This window comes from Canis lupus, chromosome 11 (assembly GCF_003254725.2).
Source record: "Canis lupus dingo isolate Sandy chromosome 11, ASM325472v2, whole genome shotgun sequence".
Classification (NCBI taxonomy): domain Eukaryota; kingdom Metazoa; phylum Chordata; class Mammalia; order Carnivora; family Canidae; genus Canis; species Canis lupus.
In genome coordinates this window covers 40,585,536-40,599,587 of record NC_064253.1, presented here as the reverse complement: position 1 = coordinate 40,599,587, position 14,052 = coordinate 40,585,536, and the positions used below count along the sequence as shown (strand labels likewise).

Genomic DNA, 14,052 nt, shown 5'->3' with positions numbered 1-14,052 from the left:
TATGAACCTGTTTTGCTCTGCACACTGGCACCTGCTGTCTCCTGTAGAGGATGATGCCTCAGCAGTTTGGGGGACTTGGTGTCACTGTCATGGATTCTCAGAGCAAAGCTGTCACCTCTCTAAGCTCAAAGAGCAATCAGCAGGCTGGCCTAGCGCTATTTGTACCTCTTAATTTTATATTCAGCATCTTGCCAAAACCAAAAATATACATCATTCAATATTTACATCAGGGCTCTAATCAGCGCCCATTCTGCACTTAAATGCACTGCACTAATTTTGCAGGGAAGCTGCGTGGCTGGAAAATGCCAAACAAGACTGAAGTGAGACTGTTTTTTCAAAATCATCCCTCTTTGCAAGGGAGGCAAACCATAAAAGACTCTTAACTACAGGAAACAAACTGAGGGTTGCTGGAGGGAATGGGGGTAAGGGGATGGGATAAGTGGGTGACAGGCACTGAGGAGGGCACATGATGTAATGAGCACTGGGTGTTTTATGCAACTGATGAATTACTGAATTCTACCCCTGAAACTAACAATACGGTATATGTTAATTAAGTAGGATTTAAATTTAAAAATTTTAAAAATCATCCTACTCTTAACATCACTTTTAAGTGTATTCCTGTAAGGGAAAGTTGATCACTTCCTGCTTACCCACTGAAAGCTGTGGCCTAGTAACACTTATAATAACCTATAAAACACCAGAACTGCTGGAAAAAAGTCATGCGAGATTAATTTCATACCCCCCCCCCCATTAAGCACTAACTTTTAATAAGTTTCAACCAGTGCCAGACAGATAATTGGAACCATCCCAGCAAACCCTGTAGGAAAATCTCCATTTACAGATTGGCTCCTAAGGCCCTGGCTCACCTACTTCGCACATAAGCTTTGGAAAAACGTTCTGCCTTGTTCTCGGTTACTGATCAGGGAGAGGCGATCTACAAATACTTGTTAAATTCAAGATGCCTTTCAAAGTGGCAAAACAAACTTCATGTCTCTAAGTATGAACGCAGCACTCTCCACCCTACCCCTTCTGCTTCTAAGAGCCAAAGAGCCTGATCAGCGAATCACGGGCTGAGTAACACACCGGAGAGACCTGCAGACACCCGAAGGAGGATCTATCCCAGACCTTCCTACGCCGTCAGGCAAGAATTTCTAAAGTCAAGTTAACTGAGTTCTCAGCCAACCAAACAACCTAGAAGAGATCTTAAGTTCTAGCACCGATTTTTCCATTGCACTGTAATTCTACACACGCTCTCTCCCAAGCAAGACACCCCGCAGGACCCAGGCGTTTGAGAGCCCCAGGGCGGCGGGCCGCGCGCTTCAGCCCTCGCGCCCACCTCCCGGCCGGGACCCGCCAGGTGTGAGGCCCCAGGAAACTGGTCTCTAGCTTTCAGGGCTGCAACAAACCCAGAGGCCTCGAGGCAGGGCGCGGCCCCGGGCTCCAGGCCGGGGAGTCCAGAAGTCCCGGCACTTCCCCAAGCGCTGCCGCAGGGAACACTTCAGGACGGCAAAGCCCCGCGTTTGGAAGAAGAAGAAGAAAAAAAGCCGGAAGCTCGCCAAAGGGCCAGCACCCAGTTCACGTGGGCTCCGCGAGCCGAGGCGGGGCGGAAGCCGGAGTCCGGCGGGCGGGCAGGCGCCAGGAGCCCCGGCCCCCCCCCCCCAGCCGGCGCCCCCCGCGGCCCCCGCGCACTGCGCCCCCCAAAGGGCTGCCCGCTCCCTGCGCCGCGCGGCTGCCGCGGAGCCCACCGGGGCGCGCAGGCGGGGGCCTACCCTCGCGAGCGTTCTCTCTCCCCCTTCCCCGCCCCGCCCCGCCCCGCCCCGGCGAGCGACCCCGGCCGGGCCGGGTCTCAGCGGCGTCAGGCCAGGCGCGTGGCCCCGGGGCGCGGTCCCCCGGGCGGGAGCGAGCGCACGGGGCCGGGCGGCTGCGGCCCGGGACGGCGCCTCTCACCTTCACGGCCGTGGGGGCGGCCCCCGAGGCCATGGCTGCGCGGCGCGGCGGCGGCGGCGGCGGAGGCGGAGGCGCGGGGCCGGCGGCCGAGCGGGCGGGAGCGGCAGCGGCAGCGGCAGCGGCAGCGGCAGCTCCGGACTCGCGGCGCGGAGTCCCGGGGGCGGCCCTGGCTCCTCCTCTTCCTCCCCAGGACAGCTGGATTGGCTGCTAGTGCGGGCTCGCCCCCGCCGCCCCCTTCCTCAATTCGAGGTTCCCGCGTCCCGCCCCTTCTGCAGACCTTTCCGGTTCGCGGTGCTTTCTCTCCCCACGCGGGTTCTGAGCAGCGGGGTCCCGGCGGTGAGCCCTTGCCCTGCCCCCCACTCGGCGCTGCACTTCAACCGGCTCCGGTAACTTCTGCAAGACACACACACCCCCCCCCCCCCCCCCCCCCCGCTCCGCGAGCAGGCCCGGCGCGCTCGGCCTCCGCGGGGAGGTCGGGCGGGGGCGCCTTCCACAAGTCCTCGCGGGAGGGAGCTCCCCCTCCACCCGCTCCTCCCCCCCCTCCTCCTCCTCCTCCTCCCCCTCCTCCCCCTCCTCCTGGGGGGGGGCTGCTCCGCGACCTCCCTCCAGCTGCTGACGCGGCTCACCTTGCTCTTCCCACCACCTGGACCCCGAAGTCCTGGGAGGCAGAGCACCGACGGCGCTGACCCCGGACTCGGGGATGACAAGAAGGAAATAAACAGACTAACGTGCTCCTGGATAACCTGATGCGCAGACTGTAGCCTGCTCATCTTCAATTTCAGGGGAGGCGGAGACACTGCCACACCCCCCCCCCCCCCCCCCCGCGCTTTGGCTTGACGCGGCCAAGGCCATCCCTAACCTCTCCCAGCTCGGCCAATGTCCAGTACACCTAGACTCAGAATCCAGACTCACGGGTTCATCGTCGTTCCCGTGTCCCCCTCTTCCCCAGCGCATAGCACCGGCCCTCCACTGCGACGGTCCCTCACTCTCAAAGTCTCCATCCCTTCCCCGCTAGGATAATCCACTTTACCTCCCTTGATGGATTAAGCTCTCCTAGAGTAAATGCTGGGTGGCAGCAATGTTCTGAGACACAAAAACTCTGCACATGACCCCGGGGGTGGAGAAGGACGGCTGTGGAAGAGTACACTGCCTTCTTTCCCTACAGCAGCAAAACACTGAGACGAGACACAAGTACAGTTTCATCTACAGTATCACTGTGGGGGTGCCGCCCATCTAACCTGTTCACTGAAATAGTATGGACTTCCACTCTCTTCTATTTATTAATTTATTTATTGCTCGCTCTAAGTCTGACTTTTTTTTTTTACGATGCAAGTTTTTTTCTGTCTCTTAAGTTACACAATGAAATGGGTAATGAATAGATTGGAGTGTTCCTTTGAAAGGGCAGAAGCCGGAGAGTCCCCCAAATGTGGTTTTCTAGGAGTCTGTCTGCTGATTGCTCTATTGGAGACCAGGAAGCCCTCTGATCAGAAGGGAACCATGGCAGGGACCCGCATACCCTGGGGTTTATCACTGCTATGTAATTAGGGGATCTTGACCAATTTAGGTGCTTTGATGTGATCAGCAAGTCCAGTGTCTACTCAGTACTGTGTCTCTGCCTAAGTTAGACCCTGTAAACAGGTCAGATACCATAAGCCTTAGAAGACCCTCAGAGAAGGAGGTGGAAACTTGGAAGGGGTTACACTGGACTTCTGGACTTTTCTACTGTAACTTGTAGGTCTGGGCTCAATCATTTGCTTTTGACCATGTGATATCTGTGAAGGGAAAATTGTCCCAAATCTGGTCAAGTTTTTTGAGTGATTTAATTCACAAGCCATTAATGGGAGACAATTAGCATTTCTAGATAAAATTTAAGCAATTTTCTAACCTCTTGTAAGAAACCAGGCACCTATCCACCAGCTGATTGTGAGGCAGTGTGTGTGTGTGTGTGTGACATGTAGTTTAAGACCAATTCGTTCACCTCCCAAGGAGATTCCTGCAGTTTTCATCATTATGCATTATGAGAAAAAGGCATACAAGTACTTAGGAGCATGGGACTGGCAAACTATAGGTGATTTGAACTCATAACAGCCACTACAGGGTTCTCTTAATCAAAATCCATTTTAGAAGAATGAGTCAAAGTAAATTTTCAGAAAGTTGAAAACATAACATTCAAATAAATATATAGTCAGCCGGTTCAGAGACGCACTTAGCTTATCAATAAAGGAACCAGCAGAGTGGCAAAGCAAATTCAAAGAAGGATATAAGAAGCCGAACAATAGAAAAGAGAATGATAGAATACGGTGGCAAAATTAGAAACAAAACTGATTTATGTTTTACAAAAAAAAAAAAAAATAAAACCGTAGCCTTTGGGATTATCTCGTCTACCAATAGATACTATTGGGAAAAAAAGTAATCAACCATAACAAGATATTACCACCAGAGTCTGAACACTTTTCAATAAGAAACAATAAAACAAAGTTACAGCCTTTAGGTAAGAGGTCTACAAACCTTGCCTATTAAGAGGCAAAAATCAAGGAGCACATGAAGCTTGAAAACCTAGACCATGTCTAATTGAATGAACATGGCTATATCTCCTTCTTTTAAAGATTTTATTTATTTGAGAGACGGAGTGAGGGAGAGACAGAGAGCACACATGAGCAGGGGCAGAGGGAGAAGGAGAAGCAGGCTCCCCACTGAGCAGGGAGCCCAACATGAGACTTGATCCCAGGACCCTGAGATCATAACCTGATCCTAAGGCAGATGCTTAACTGACTGAACCACCAAGATGCCCCCAAACATGGCTATATTCCAATACAGCTTTATGGATACTAAAATTTGAATTTTTTTACAATGTTTACATATGACAAAATATTATTCTTCTTTAGATTTTTTTCCCCCAACCACTTAAGATTGTAAAAAAACATTCTTAGTTTGAATCTATGCAAAAACAGGTAGAAAGCTGGTTTGGGTAGGGTGCGGGCCATTGTTTATTACTCCCAGAGGATGATGACCCTTGGGCAAACTTGTGTCTTTTTTGGCTTATTTCCAAGTTTTAGATAATTTTTTCTTACTGAGCCCTAGAATCAATGGAAGACAATATTTGCCATAGTTAGTGGTCTCTCTTTTTCATTAGTAGGGGAGAATCCTCAACAGGACAGCAGGTATCTGAAGAGTCTGCCTATGAAAGTAACATCTTGCTCTCCTCATGTTCTTGCCCTATAAATTCCCTCTGTTCACCTGTTCCCCTGTTTTTCTCACACAATTCTAAAGAAGTACCCAGGTCACCTTACAATTCTGATTATGACAATGCACAGATATTTCAATAGCTTCTTCTTTTTCAGGGAGTCCTTCATCCACACCTCCCCAACTTCCAGCTCTTAGCCAATGATGCACTGAGATGGTGTTGCCAATGGCTGTCCATATCACGTCTTGAGCAATGGTTTTTTATTCTCCCGTGGTCCCTTTGTAGGGAGAGAACTTCCAATAACTTGTGTTTTTAATTATTTTTTAAAGGTTTTGTTTATTTATTTTTAAGAGAGAGAGTGAGCACAAACAGTGGGGAGAGGGAGAAACAGACTCCTCACTGAGCAAGGAGCCCAACACAGAGCTCAAACCCAGGACCCTGGGATCATGACCTAAGCTGAAGATAGATGCTTAATCAACTGAGCCACCCAGGTGCCCCAATTTGAGTCTTTAAATATGACTATATGATATGCTATTTTGTAAGACTTCAAATCATTCCAGGATCATCAAATATCCAAGAGGAAATTTCACGCAAATGTGTGAAGTGTATCATCTCAGTTAACCATATCAGTTTTCCCAGTGAATAATCACATCTCTTGCTCCTGACCAGTGTGTCAGTGCTGGATGGATCCTCCAAAAGAGACCCAAACTGTTTGGTGACCCCTCCTCAAGTAGGCATGTTAAAGCTGTCAAATTGTTATGGCTGAAGGAACCCACATAATTCCCCACCACCTTATAGAAATTTGGGCCAAAATAAAAATTCTAAGTAATATGAGAGTGTCTTTGCAGAGCCCCAATTTCTTATAACTCAGATCTTGTTACAGTATTCCTGTATCACAGATACTATGGGTAGTGATGTTTTGGCCGCTGCTTTTATCAGTGGATTACAGTCTGGCATTGGAAGCTAGGAAAAGCCACTCTGGATGTAGAGGCACATTGTCAACTAAATATCTTGAAGAAAATATGGAAATTAATAGAAGTAATAGTAAATTTTAACAAGTGTCACCCCTTTGGATTTCCAGCTGGGCAAGCCCATGATGAAGGCACAAAGATTCCCAGAGATGTCTGAATTGCTATCGATTCAGGTTTGGAAACCTTAATGTCATCATTGTACACAGTGTGGTCATTGAAAAAAAAAATTGATCCCAAATAGACACGACAAACCTTAACAAAACTGTGTCCAGAGAAATTTTTCTATAGGTAATATTCAAAGTAATTAGCTTCTCTTTTCCTGCCACCGGGAATAGTGGCTGGTGTTTATCAGGATAAGAAGTAAAAGATATGCAAATAGGTACCAAGCCAGCCTATAGGTAAACATTCTGTAAAAAAAAATTAATATTATTTGGTATGTAAATATTTATCTATAATTCAAGTTCTTTAACATTCCTGATTGTGGGAAATAACTGGATGAAGTAAATTATTTTATTAGCTTTTAAAAATACAGTTGTGTATCTTCTGACACTATATATTGTAGGCCATTATACCATGTAACATTAATATTTTAATACTAGAGACTGGGATTAATTTTGTCACAGAAAGCTTAATTTATTTGATCTAAGTTCTTTATACTTGTCTTATAGGTCACTAATTATTACTTAGACTAAAATTTTAAGAAAAAAATAAAGAAAAATGGCTCATGCTCCTGTTGTCAGAGTAACGTGTCACAAAAGGAGAAAATATTATTTAAGTCTAATTTTTTTATTATAAATTTATTTTTTATTGGTGTTCAATTTGCCAACATATAGAATAACACCCAGTGCTCATCCTGTCAAGTGCCCACCTCAGTGCCCGTCACCCAGTCACCCCCACCCCCCGCCCACCTCCCCTTCCACCACCCCTAGTTTGTTTCCCAGATTTCATGTTCTGTCTCCCTTTCTGATATTTCCCACTCATTTTTTCTCCTTTCTCCTTTATTCCCTTTCACTATTTTTTATATTCCCCAAATGAATGAGACCATATAATGTTTGTCCTTCTCCGATTGATAATGTTTGTCCTTCTCCGATTGTTTAAGTCTAATTTTTATAATGCATTTATTGCAGGGCACTTAGTAGAAGGAATCAGAGGTTAACTTCCTTAAAAAGTGTAATGCCTGAGAAATGTATTTATAACACATTTTAGGTGGCAATCCCTAATAATGACCTTTAATAAAAGTAGTGTCCAATAATAAAATATAACTTGGCATCTGTATTTATGGTTGAAGGAAGGACTACATGCTTTGAAATGAGATAAGCAAGGTCAATTCCGATCTATTTTTAACTTGGTATGCTCCAGCCACCTGGTGATTCCTGGCTATTTAACTGTCTTGTTCCGATCCTAATCAAATTCCACTCATTCAGTTTTCTCTCTTCCTTCTATTCTAAGTCCATCTGACCCCAGAGATGGCTAGAAATAGCTTCTATTCCAAGTCATCTTATCTCTTCTTCAGTGTTCACTTCAAATTGTATCTATCCTTTCATTTCTGGAGACCCTACTGAAGATGACTCAAGTTTCATATAATTTGGATTTATGGAAGAAAAATCATGTCTAGTTTTCCACTCTCCCTAGAATAATCCCCATCAAGAACCTATTCTGGTTAACAGAATGACCATCTATCCTGGAATCCCAGAGTCCTGGGATCCTCACATCCTGTGAGGCCGATATTATTATTTCTATTATAGGATGAGCAAATTGCTAGAGGAAGCCCTTAACCCTACACACCTCCCTTGGCGAGGGAGAGAATGTTTGAGTTTGTTCTAAAGAGACATGGGCCTTTCTGTGTCCTGTATAGAAAAGAAGCAGGAAGTTGCAAGTGCTCAGATTTATTTTAATATTACAGCTGCAGCATAATCTGTTGTTTAGCATGTCACAATCTGAACTATGTCAAGTATTATCGACTGAGTGTTTGTGTCCTTCCAAAATTGGTATGTTGAAATCCTGCCCCCACCCCTCCCACCCCCCCGCCCCCCCGCCCCGGTGCTGACAGTATTAGGAGGTGAAGTCTTTGGGAAGTGATTAGGTCATGAGAGTGGAGCCCTCATGAATGGGATTAGTGCTTTTACTTTTTAAAAAATATTTATTTTAGAATGAGAGTGTGTGTGTGTGTGTGTGTGTGTGTGTACACATGCATGCTAGCATGAGTGTGAGTTGGGGAGAGGCAGAGGGAGAGAATCTTCAAGGAGACTCCCTGCTGAGCACTGAGCCCAAGGATTTGGGGGTCCATCTCATGACCCATGAGATCATGACCTGAGTAGGAAGCTTAACTGACTAAGCCACCCAGGCACCCCAAGGGATTAGTGCTTTTATAGAAGAGATCCCAGAGAGCAACCCAGTCCCTTCTGCCATGTGAAGACCAGTGAGAGAGGATGGTCATCTATAAACCAAGAAGCAAGCCCTCACTAGGCACTGCATTTGTCAGCACCTTCGTCTTAGACTTCCCAGCCTCCAGAACTGTGAGAAATAAGTTTGTGTAAGCCACCCAGTCTGTGGTATTTTGTTATAGCAGCCAGACTAAAGCAGGGAGAGACTCATAGGTTGGAAACTTGAGTTGTTTCTGCCCTTTAATCTTTTAGAACTCAAAGAGAACCTATGGGTAGCAAAGAAAATATAAGAACTAACTCGAAGCATTTCTTATTTTCATTGCTAAATCCATGTGTTGTCTGTAAATAGTCTTTTTTAAAAATAAAGTCTAAAAAATAAATTGAGAATGAGGTCATTTTTGTCTTCTATCTTCAAAAGCAACAATAAAGTAGTTAATATTTATTGAAAACAATCTAGTCTTCATTTAATCCTCATATGCTGTTCTAATCTCCATTTCACAGATGAGGAGATTAAGAGACATTGGCTTCCCCTGGCCTCTCTCTCTTTCTCTTTTTTTAAATCTGCCTCTATCAAAAGCTTCTTTGATTGTTTGGGGTCTCCCCGGCCATCAAAAAAGTTGATGAAATCTATTATTCCTGTGAAGTTGTAAGTGTCCAATAGCAGTTTAAAATGTTACTCTCTTAGGGGGTCTGTGATTGCATGAGATTAAAGCAAATTAAGATAAAACTCCAGATGGAATGTGATGCTTGAGAAAGCACAAGGATAGGAGTTATCTCTATTGTCATGTTAAGTCTTCTCAAATTTATGTAACTGGGATCATTGGGATTCAGCCCTAGATCTGTCATAACAGCAAAGTCTGAACTCTTTATTGCTACTCTATGTTTCCCACCATGTGCTGGTTTTAGCTAAGTTCTGAAGATAGAGATGTGTGACCTCTACACTGTTAGCCCTTAAAGAACTCCAGTATGGTGAGAGAAGTCAGAGATTATGAAGAAGTCTGAGACTGCCTATTGGTCCTGTAAAAGCACAGAGCAGGGTTCATTACCTCCTCTTCCTGGAGAAAGTGATATTTGAGCTGAGTCTTAAGGGATGAGCCAATAATGGAAGTGAGGTGTGTGTATGTGTATGTGTGCATGCGTGTGAGGGTGGGTATAAAGGGACCTAAAGTTGCTAGAGAATAATCATTCAGATAATTACTACCATTTGGTCCATTAAGATTTTGAATGAAAATGATTGATTAGATTTGATTATTTGAATTTTAGGAAGTTGTCAATGACGTTTATCCTTAGCATGAACAAAAATTTGTGGTTTCAGATCAAAGACAAAAAAAAACCCAAAAAACAAAAACAAAAAGAAGAAGAAGAAGAAGAAGAAGAAGAAGAAGAAGAAGAAGAAGAAGAAGAAGAGGAGGAAGAAGCCAATGAGATGAGATTAAAATAACTTTATAGAATTGCAAATGGCTGGGAACATTAAAAGGAATCTATGTTGGTGGTGGTAGAAAAGTTGGCCTACCCAAATCAGGCAATAAAAGGGAGAAAGAAAGAATAAAGAATAAGGTAAGAACCTGGGAAATACAAATCACAAAATCACTATGAACCATATAAACTTGAAGTTGCTAATTGATGCAGCAATTGTAAACAGACCTCGCTGGTCTACCTGTAACACTGATAGAAACACTTAGAAAGCAGTTAACACTCAGGTCTTATCACCTGGTCTGAAATCTCTGACCTATATAACCGTATGTGGTTAGGAACTCATGATCCAGAAAGTTCTGCTCACCCAAATTGGAAACTACTTCCTATACTTGGATAAATATGAGGTGACTTGGCTTGCTTGTGACAATCCTAGTTTATCTCTGATATAAATCAATTAACACATTTTAATTCTTGTTATTATTACCACTTTCCCTCTCAAAAGTGTCCCAATTTAGAAAATACATTTTATGATAACCTTAAGTAAGTAAGTGCCTTGCAATCTGGGGTAAGTTTTGGATTAAATATAGAAATGAAATAAAGTAAACATAGTATTAATACCTTCATGTTAAATTGAGGGTAAATCTCTGTCTCTTATTTAAACTTTGTAAAATGTATCAAATGAATAGAATTTCACAGATTATCCTTAAAATTCTAATTTAATGTACAATTGATTTTAAGCTAAAAGGCAGATAATTTCACTATAAATTTTTACACAGTATCAGGTCATATAAGATATTTTGTATAGCTATTTAATCAATATTTCCTTTAATTGGATGTTCATGTTATTTCTATCTTATGTAAATATTTGCTTAAATATAATTTTTTCCTTAGGATAAATTTCTAGAAGAGAGGTAGAGAATCAAAAGGAATGAGCATTTTGCAAGCACTCGGTAGAGTCAAATATCTTATAGTAAGCTACTGCCACCTTGCACTGCTGAGAAGAAAATGAAATTGTTTCCTACACACCAATAATAAGCATTATATATATAAATATAAAATCCATTTTGAGATTAATTTGTATTTCTATAACTCCTCATAAGTTGAGCCATTCATATTTCACATTTCAGCATTTTGACTTGGTCCATATTTTGAATTAAAAACATATTAAATAGATATGTGTAAATACTTGCCTTCTAAACCCCAATTTTATATTGTAATTCTACAGAAATAGTCAGCTATACTTTCTAACTTGAACTAGTAAGAGAACTCACTATCTGAAAGGGCATTTATTAAAATAATATCTACCATGTCAATTATATTATGGTTACATGTGAATTACACAACAATTTAATCTCCTAAAAAAATCTGTAAGATAGAAATCCCCCACCCCTTTTTATAAAGAAGAAAACTCAGGATTAAGGGATATCAGGTCACTTTCCGTTTTCCAAAAGGATGAGACATTGGGACATGATAAGATATATATATATATATATATATATATAATGATATATATGTGCATACATGTGTATACATGATGATGGGGCTGGGATTTTCAACTTTGAACAGTCAAATTTCTTAGTGTGTCTTCTTAAAATGGTGAAATTTGTCTTCATATCTTCTTAAGAAACCTGATTGTTCTCTGATGTTTCTTAATTTTTCTATAGAGTGACTTACTTCAGACTAGTGAATTTGTAGTGCAGGGATAGGGCAGCTGGATACACAGGACTTGGGGAGGAGAGTGATGATCAGAAGAAAGGAGTGCCAAGGGAATGCCAGGGTCTGTCCCCAAGAAGAAAAATGTTTTTGTAGGTTCAAGATACTCAGATCTAAGCAATAAACTAATGACAGAATCACTTGATCACGTTACTTTACTTGTGGTAATTGACAATTAAAATAGCAAGACTCCACATTTTTCACAAAATGTTGACAGAGTACTTTACATAAATATTTGGTTTTCTCTCATGACTGTTGATTGCCCTTTATGTTGACACCAGCCTGGAGCTGTTGCATTAAGTTGGTTGAGAGCCTTGACTTTGCAGTGGTGACCATACTGGTTTTTTTAAAAAAATTATTTGTTTATATGAGAGAGAGAGAGCACAAGCAGGAGAAGGGGCAGAGGGAGAAGGAGAGAGAAAAATCTCAAGCAGAGTCTGCACTGAGAGCAAAGCCTGACATGGGGCTTGATGTCCCCTGAGACCCTGAGATCATGACCTGAGCCAAAGTCAGTGGCTTCACTGACTGACCCAGCCACCCAGGCACCCTGTGACCATATTATTTTGGAAGACATTTATCAGATAATCAAATTTTCTAAGAAATAATCTCAGGTAGGATTAGCAACGATCTACCTTCCGTGGACAAACTTACAAAATGCCATATGAGCCTTTGTGATCAGCTGGTTATAAACTAGAGAGTTCAATGGTCCTTGCAACTATTTATGGTACAAAGTAATATTTCTCTGATGGGATGGATAGACAAAGTTGGGAAATATCTGAATGTAAAAGCAACTACTGTTATTTAAAATCATTGCATTCCCTTTCTGGCCTGATTATAGAAAGCTGTGGGGGAAAAAAAAAGCCCCAGAAACAAAAAAAAAAATTGGTTTGCTATATTTCTGAGTAATATAGGTAATTCTAAAAGTATATAAATAATTCCATCTAAAAATATTTGAGTTCTTGGAAATGCTTTACTTATAGGTGTTGTAAATGTGTCCTCTCAGGAATGTGAAATGCTTCAACATGAAATAAAATATGTAATATTTTTGAAAAATGTTTAATTTAATTGTAAAAAGAGAACTGAAGAAAATTATTCTGTTTGAGATAGAAGTGTTAACCAATAAAAGGTAATGCAATCATCAGTGAAAGAGCAAAGATGATATTTTTCATTGGACCCAAGAGAAATAGAATAACATTTTTAATGCTATAAAATTTTTTAAGTTTAAATTCAATTAATTTAAATTTGTTTCAGAGGTAGAGTTTAGTGATTCATCAGTTGCATAGAACACCCAATACTCATTACATCACGTGCCCTCCTTATTGTCCATCACCCAGTTACCCCTCTCCTCCCCCTCCCTCCCCACCTCCCCTTCCACAACCTTCAGTGTGTTTCCTATAGTTAAGAGTCTCCTATAGTTAAGGTTTGTCTCCCAGTCTGATTTCATCATAAGAAGTAGAATAACAATTTTTCAATTAAAAATAAATGCTTAAGGAATACTTAAGACTTGTTTTTGATTTTGTGTCCTTAATAGATTTAATATTAATTTTAAAACCAAAAAACACTTGTTTATGCATACAGAGTTCTCAACTCCATCTGACTCAATATTAAACATAAAAACAAAACATTGATTATTCCACCAAGAGCAGAAACTGTTGAAGAGAATAAGTTGTGGACTGGAAGTGAGGAAAAGAGACAGTAGATGCTCCCTTCATAAAGTCTGGATGAAAAAAGAAAGACATTGAAACATAAGAGGATAGGAAGTAAATGTTGGTTTTCTTCCCCTTTCCTAGAATGATGAGAGAGCTTTGAATATGTTTGGGAAGAAGTTCACCCAGAAGGAAAAATGGAAGATACTAACAGAGAGGGACATCTAACGAGGCAGGATCTTGGAGTATTCCAGAGGGATGGGATCAGAAGTACTGATGGGGAGCATGGTCCCATATCAGAGGAAGGAGATACAGGTCTGGAAAAAAGGAGGTAAGAATGAGGGCTCTAGATAAATTTAAGAGAAGGTGTTTTGAACCTGCAGGAAATCCTCCCTGATGGCCTAATATTCTCAACAAAGTAAGAGATGGTGTTGCAAAATGGCTTTGAAGATAGATGGCATATTTTTGGCATGGCTGCAGGACCATGTCAGATTAGGGATTATACATTTGAAATGGTACCAGTCTACAAGGATATATTTTTCCCTGCTAGGCTCCTATTGTCTGACTTGATAGAGTCTCAAGGAATGGAGGGTGTTAAGGGGTGAGTTTATTTCTTCAACCATGAGAGTCTGGCCTTGCAGGAAGCAGGGCCAAGAAGGAGCTGGGTGATGGTGAAGGAACAGGGAGACTCAGAGAAGCTTCAGCCCAGTGCTGGTCGGGTGAAGGGGTATGAAAGATGCAGGAGGGCAAGTCCTGGAGGGAAATATTGAATCTCAAGGTTTTACAAGAAT

At 42.3% G+C, this 14,052-nt stretch overlaps 1 protein-coding gene across 3 annotated transcripts in view; it reads right to left on the bottom strand.

Annotated features, from left to right (window-relative positions):
* LOC112649861 (methylthioadenosine phosphorylase) overlaps positions 1–2,732 on the bottom strand; it is a 114,026-nt gene extending 111,294 nt beyond the window's left edge. For 2 of the 3 annotated variants that reach the window (XM_049116188.1, XM_025432361.3), the window contains exon 1: positions 2,574–2,732. In XM_049116188.1, the coding sequence (XP_048972145.1) occupies positions 2,574–2,717 (144 nt within the window). In that variant the 5' untranslated portion in view covers positions 2,718–2,732. Of the gene's footprint in view, positions 1–1,947; positions 2,118–2,573 lie in introns of those variants that run through there. The other variant, XM_025432362.3, reaches the window with a different exon arrangement.
* Positions 2,733–14,052: the final 11,320 nt, after the last annotated feature.